We start from the raw sequence: 6,885 nt of genomic DNA on the forward strand, positions 1-6,885 counted from the left end.
TCGTGAGTTATTTGGGCTTATTTTGTATTCCACGCTACACAAACCCACAAAGAAGAGACTAGACTGCAGAAACGGTGGAGAATCACTTTAGAAACAATAAATATTGGGTTAAAGTTGCGGTTTTTTGGGCAAAGTTGCAAATAGTTGCGATTTCGCAGGGTTTGCTTGATTTTGCGTTAATAGTTGCGATCGCAACATTGTGAAATCCTGGAGGGTCTGCTCAATATCTGTAAAGTTATTACCATTTTTGTGTTTGCCAAGGTGACTGTGGCAGCCACTTTCAGATAATCGGTTGTAGAAGTGCTTCCAATGATTATAGTTTAAGTAAAATTCACCAAATGGTTCACAACATATTTTGCTAACACCCCAGGCAAATAAACACAGACAGACATGGACAAAAAACATTATTGCCCATTTGCCTTTGGCAGCAGGCAGTATTAGATTATAAAAATGAGTAGAAGTCTGTGCAGGTCTCATATTTTCATGTTTTCGTCGAGGCTCGGCATGTCAGAATTGACAGAGGAATGGAGAATTCTGATTGCAAGGCTTTCTAAAGGTGATAGGTACACTGAAGTATTGATCATGGTGAAATCAGGAGGTAGAGAACCACAGAATGAGCCACGGCTCATTTTCTGTCTTGCTCTGAAAAACAAATGACGGGTGAATGCTGCAGACAAGGCGCAGCAGTTTCTGTGACAATATGAAGAAAATTGCATAATTTAACCCAACCTACGGCCTCATTTGATGAAGCCTCTTTAAAGCCCGAGGCAGGGTGACTTTCAGCTCCCAGAGAAAGAATTTTCAAACGTTACTGCAGTCCCAAGCTCACGAGAAGGAAAAATAACCAGACTATGACCTGGTCGAGTGTTTTTCCTGACCTGAACTCAGCCGAACACTCCTCGGATCATTTAAGGTGGAACGTTAAGGATCCGACCTGAGCAACACTGAAGGCACCAGTTCCTTTCACCAAACGTTTTCAAGCAGAGCCTCAGATGTCGTCTTCCTGTATCTCTAATCTCTATTCGTGGAGATTAAAGTTAACCTGCTGCCGTTTCGCCTCTGAGCTGCTAAGGGAGGTAGTCACAGGGCTGTTTCAGGTGTCTGACACGTCTCCATGTCAGCATAAATGAGTCACGGTTTGTACCTCATATGGTGCTGTAATGATGGCTTCTTTTAAAGTCGTATCTCTATTTTGAGTGTTTTTAATCAATTAACCAGGAAGTTGTTACGTTTTGTGAAGCCAGTTCCTAAAAACAATCAGTTTATTTTTATGCGCACAACTGTAATGTAGTCCTTGCAAATTATTTTGTAGCCCGCCTCCCAACCACATCATGTCTGCCGTGGTTCACTTTGACTCTATTTTAAGAGAAAATTTTCTTTTTGAACAAAAATTCAACTGAAAAGATCAGTGGCAGCTGGTGGAGTTTTCTCCAGGGGGGGCTATAAATCCAAAACAGACATAAACCAAAACCTTTGTTATATGTCTATTATGTGATACCTTAGTTTATGTTTTGGACCAAGACATATACTAAGGTATCACATCAGTGTATTTACATGAATTAAAACAACAAAAGCAACATTATAATGTACATATAAATGCATAAGTGCTTCCTGAACACCAATACTTACAAAGACGGAGGCCTGTAGGACACATTTAGTGTTTATAAGACCTGTTTCCTCCCTTATTTTTCAAAACTTTACCGGAGAAAATACGTCAAAGCTTGTTTTATGGTGAGAGCTCTCACTACGTCATGTATTCTGAACGAACAATATAACGAAGGTCGGATGTCTCACTCCGATTAGAATTCAAACATTTTAATAGTTTTTAGCATCAATTTTCTTAAACTAATTATTAACTATGAACTTATTTATGTAACTTAGTCACGTAATGAACTTATTGCTGTCTTTGAATAAAAGGCAGCTCACCCGCGGCTCGACTTTTCAATCAGGCGAACTTTAGGACAGACGGATGTGACGTCAGCCTCCATGGTGGGAGGAGTCCCGCGCTCCGGCGGCGGGAGGCGGAGTCAGCTCTGCGCCCTGAACGCTCCTATCTCTCGTACTGAAGAGGAGCTACTGCGCATGTACAACTTTTAACGAGAATATGGACAAAGATTTTTGTTGAAGAACAAAACAACTGTACTTCTCATCAACTATAAAATATTTATCTTACACAACTAAAAATATATATACATATATTTCGAAATACTTCTATTTTACTATTTAATTTTCAAGGTAAAGTGAGAGGTGGGGCGGCGCCCTAGCGCCCTCTATTGGCTAGCCGCCATCGGACAAGATGCCGAGCCTCTGCTTTCTCGACCTGCGCCGATCGAGGTGTCTGCATGTCTGTTACTCATCCTGAGATACTGCTTTGAAAACCTTTAATTCTTCCTTTTTCTACTTTATTTTGAAAGATTCTTTCCTCTGGTATCAGATGCTGTGCAGCTACTGAAACCTTTGACTTTTGGACATCTTGTTATGATGCGTAACCATGACAACGAGGTGTCTTTTTTTCCCACAATCAGGAGCAGCTGATTAACATCTTTTATTCTTCAGTGATGAACGTGAGGAACCCTGAAGTCCAGTCGTGGACAGAACCAATCAAAGCGCCCGTAAATCCGCCGGAGGTGAAGCTTCCAGGAAGCAGCTCGCCACCAAAGCTTCCTGCAGGAGCGCCTCGGCCGGCGGAGGGAAGAAGCCTCACCGCTACAGGATCGGGACCGTGGCTCTCAGGGAGATCCACCTCGACCAGCACCTGGTCCAGGAGATCCTCCAGGACTTCAAGACCGACCTGAGCTTCCAGAGCTCGGCTGTCATGGCTCCACAGGAGGGACTCTTTGAGGACACCAGGGCCGAGGACACATCAGGACAGACCGCTACGACAGCCATCAACTCTTTAACTAAACCAGGATTAGGAGCTACAACATTTAATTTATCTTTGGGATTAATAAAGTCTCTTTGAATTGAATTGACTCACGTGAAGAAATGGAAATCTCCCTCAAACATTTCGAGGCATTTTAGAGATTCCTCCACAAATGCTGTCCGCCATCAGTCACAGCCCTTTATCTCATTATGCTTTTGCGGCCATTTTGCCCAGTCGTCACGTGAAAAGGGGCTTTTGTGATCGAGCCTTACAATGGTCGAACCTCTGCAGGCTCAGAAGTGTTGTTTCCTTTCGATGGATGCTGTATACCTCGCTCCTGAACAGTGATATTAAATGAATCGTAACCATTATCTTTGGAAACAGGCAAGCATGAAGTCTCCAGATGTTCCAAGTAATTCTGCGTTTTACGCCTCCTCTTCCCTGCGTTATAAATCCCCGTCTTTATGTATATGACCTGAGCAGTTCCGGTACATCAGTTGTAGCAAGTCATTTTCTGCTACTGTAGCTGACACTAAATCTGCCTAATGCATGAAAACAAAAGGCTTCATCAATCTTCAGGAGATGTTGATATTCAGGGCTGTTGCTCCGTATTAGCCGCCCGTGTTCTCGGCTTTGAAATGTACACAGACGTTATAAATTTGTGCATAAACAAAAAAAAAACCAAACCTAACAACTACTGTGGGCTCATTAAGCATTTGTCTCACGTCAGCAGTAGAAACTGGATTCAGTTTTGCATGCAGTCTTGTTTAAAATGAGGCATAAATTGTAAATAATAAATATGTTTCTCTCCCTTAGCAGGTTTTATAAATGATCGACCTCGCATCATTTACTGGCATCCGAGAGCCGCAAGCTTAACTTTAAATTGTCATTGCAGGAACTCCACCTACTGCATGAAGGTGTCCATGTCTCTCACGGTGGCGGAGAACGACACGGACCTCTGCTACAACTCCAAAATGAGGTTCTTCGAGAAGGCAGAGCTGAGCAAAAGCAAAGACATAACCTGCCCAAACATCGAGGATTATATACAGCCGGGCGTGGAGCCTAAAATCGTGTGGTACAAGGTAAAACGTCATTTATGTCGTCACTGACAGCCGTACTCAGGTTTAATTGGGTTCAAATTAGTTCTGATAAATCTACACTTTGCTTTAACATCTGGGCTACGATCATCTAAACCAGGTCGAAATTTTCCTCTAAAAACAGCAGCTACATTTATTGGTCGTCTTGCAGATTAAATTTAATGAAAGCGTCGAGTCTCAGAGTCTAAATGACCCAATCAGAAACCTCCGTGTCCAACAGCTCGCACACTAATCCATCAGGTGTTAGTCTGCTGCATTAGGTAACCAAATCACTTTGCTCTCTCAAAGAAATCAAATTAAAGTAGCAGACAAAGAATGTGAGCTTCTCACCCTCCTGATTAAATTCGAAGAGGCCAGACTCCACGGTGCCCCAGTTTCTTTACCTCAGGTGGCCCAAAACTCTGCCCTAACCAAGCAGAACTGAGCCCTTTTTAACCCGACCGAAGTGTTTATATTACCAACCTGCGTTGTGTATTAAAGTTCTTTTCACATTTTCTGCCGTCCTAACATCTGCTGTGGTTCTCAGCAGAATTTTGTCGGCCGCTGCGTTGGAATTAAACCAACAACCAATCAGCTAATGCATGCTTAACTGAGCTCTTCCGCTTCTCGTAGAGCTCCCATTTATCAAACGGCGCTGCGTCTCGCGTGCTCGTGGACGATCCGTTATCGAATCCAAACAGCGATAGTCAAAGCGTCATCCGGGTCTCGTTTCAGCTTCGCAGATTTATCTTTTAACGCTCAGGTTTCTAAATAAAACTACATAAGTTGCCTGTTCCTAAACCCTGAATAAGTAAACAGTTTATAGAGCCTTTTTTGGTCAATCAAATACATCATGCAAAAGTGTTGTTCTCCATAAGTCATAAAATTTTTCATAAATGAGACTAAATCGGTGATATTTAAAAGTCTAAAAGTTGCTAGAGTTTAACATATTCCTTATTTAAATTTAACCAGTGTAGAGAAGTAATTTTGTCTGCTAATATAACCTAAACCATAAATGTTCCCGTCACATTTTAGTGATGCAACTATAAGATAAATAAACACCTAAACTCCTTTAGGATTGCTAACAAAGATCATTGCTCAGATAAAGTTCATGAGACAAACTGGTAATTAATCTATGCCCGTTCAGAAACACTGATGGTGTCGATGCTTGCAGAGAAAATGATGCGTTCCTGCATCTGCGCTGCACAAAATGTGCATTTAAAATGAAAATACTGCTAAAATAAAGAGCAGAAGAAGAAGAGCGCCACTTACGCTGAAACACAACCGAGGGAACTCGCTGAAAATATTCTCCTTCAATTCCACGAAGCTGAAGTTGGTTTCCGATTCAGAAAATGGCTAAAGGGCGATTCCAGCTAATTTTCCCTCCCTTCAGCATCTTTAATCTCCTCTAGTTAAAAAACTACAACACCTAGACACTTCAAACCTGGAGCAGATTATTCTGCACTGATTGCAGAACATTTAAAACCAAGTGTGTGATCTGTGAGACCTTCACCTGATTCCTGAAACCTCAATAAAGGGCAGCTTCAGCACTTTTTTTTGCATCCGGACCACACTAGAACTGGGGGATAATGAGTGGTCACAACCACAAGAAGTCCACAACTACAACTCTCTGTGTATGCGTGAAAAAGTTCCCAAACTGATATTTACATTCATAAAGAATTTAGCAAATTTTTGTCAAATAAAAATAAATAGATTTAAATGTAGAACTCCAGTGGTTCTTGGTGCACACTGTCCTGCACGTCAGACCGTCTGTATCGAGTTATTCTAAAGATAATTGGGTTTTCTATGGCTGAATGTTAAATATCCAGTGTTCCTTGCAGATTCTGTTGATTTTTATTCAGTTTTCATGGAATTAAAACAAAGCCCGAAGCTTTTTCCCCCTCTGTGTTCCTAATGAGTGCAGTTAGAAAAATCTCCCACAAATCTTAAATGTTAAATCTGAAATCAGACAGCTGCCTCAGTATATTTGCTTCATGCTAACAAGCCTTTTGTGTTTTTCTTATTTTGATCAAAGGAATGCAAGCCAAAGCAGTGGAGAGAAACCATCGAAAGAAGGAAGGACATTCTGTCCATCAGGGAAGTGACGGAAGACGACATTGGGAATTACACTTGTGAGCTGCCTTTTGGGAATTTTGTTGTTCGGAGGACAACAGAGCTGTCAGTCACAGGTAAGAAAACTTCTGCTGTATTTTACTTGTGTGCTTTATTTCACATTGTGAATGTTTACGTTTCGAAGTCGATCCCTGCGTCTTCTGCCGCCCGTTTTAATTGCACTCCGAGCCGCTTCAGCACTTTTTCCTGAAGGCTGGTGAAAAATTTAAGCAGGTGACAGATTGCTTGTCGCCGGCTCTGTCACAACCAAGGTTGCCTTTTTGGATGGAGAGGACCTCAGATTTACAGCTTAATTAAACGCATCTCATTGTTCCACCGAACGGTAAATCCTTCTTCGGACGAGTTGATCAACAAAACCGGTCAAATTATTTCTTTCATTCTTCATCTTGTAATATTTTTTATATATTATGGGTAGGGAGTTATTTTATCCTGTTCCTGAACACCCCATTTATAGCATATTCCTTTTTTTGTGACATTGCCATACACATTGTTTGTGGCAAGTTAGACACTCCTTTTTTAATCAACTGTTCCGTCAGAATGGAGATAATAAAGATACAGGAACTAAAACTAAATGTTTGCAACAAGAGGCTCTGCAGATAAACGACATAAATCAGTCCCTCCAGGATTTCGGGGGCATTTTTTGTGATTGTTGCGGCTAAAATGCCTGATTTCGCGGTGCAATTTCCTAAAAGTTGCATTTTTTTTAACTAAAATCAATAAACAACCATAACTTTTAATATATAAATCAAAAATCCTTCCTAGTTCTGTAAGATAATTCCCAACAAACATTGACATTCTCAAAAGGTGCTTTAT

General features: G+C 41.2%; 1 protein-coding gene across 3 annotated transcripts in view; it reads left to right on the forward strand.

The window, feature by feature from the left end:
* The window catches only part of LOC108249339 (interleukin-1 receptor accessory protein-like 1), a 279,953-nt gene that overhangs the window by 124,116 nt on the left and 148,952 nt on the right, over positions 1–6,885 (forward strand). For all 3 annotated transcript variants that reach the window (XM_037973923.1, XM_037973924.1, XM_037973925.1), the window contains 2 exons: positions 3,759–3,945; positions 5,975–6,128. In XM_037973923.1, the coding sequence (XP_037829851.1) occupies positions 3,759–3,945; positions 5,975–6,128 (341 nt within the window). The remainder of the gene's footprint in view (positions 1–3,758; positions 3,946–5,974; positions 6,129–6,885) is intronic.

Source organism: Kryptolebias marmoratus, linkage group LG23, assembly GCF_001649575.2.
Source record: "Kryptolebias marmoratus isolate JLee-2015 linkage group LG23, ASM164957v2, whole genome shotgun sequence".
NCBI lineage: Eukaryota > Metazoa > Chordata > Actinopteri > Cyprinodontiformes > Rivulidae > Kryptolebias > Kryptolebias marmoratus.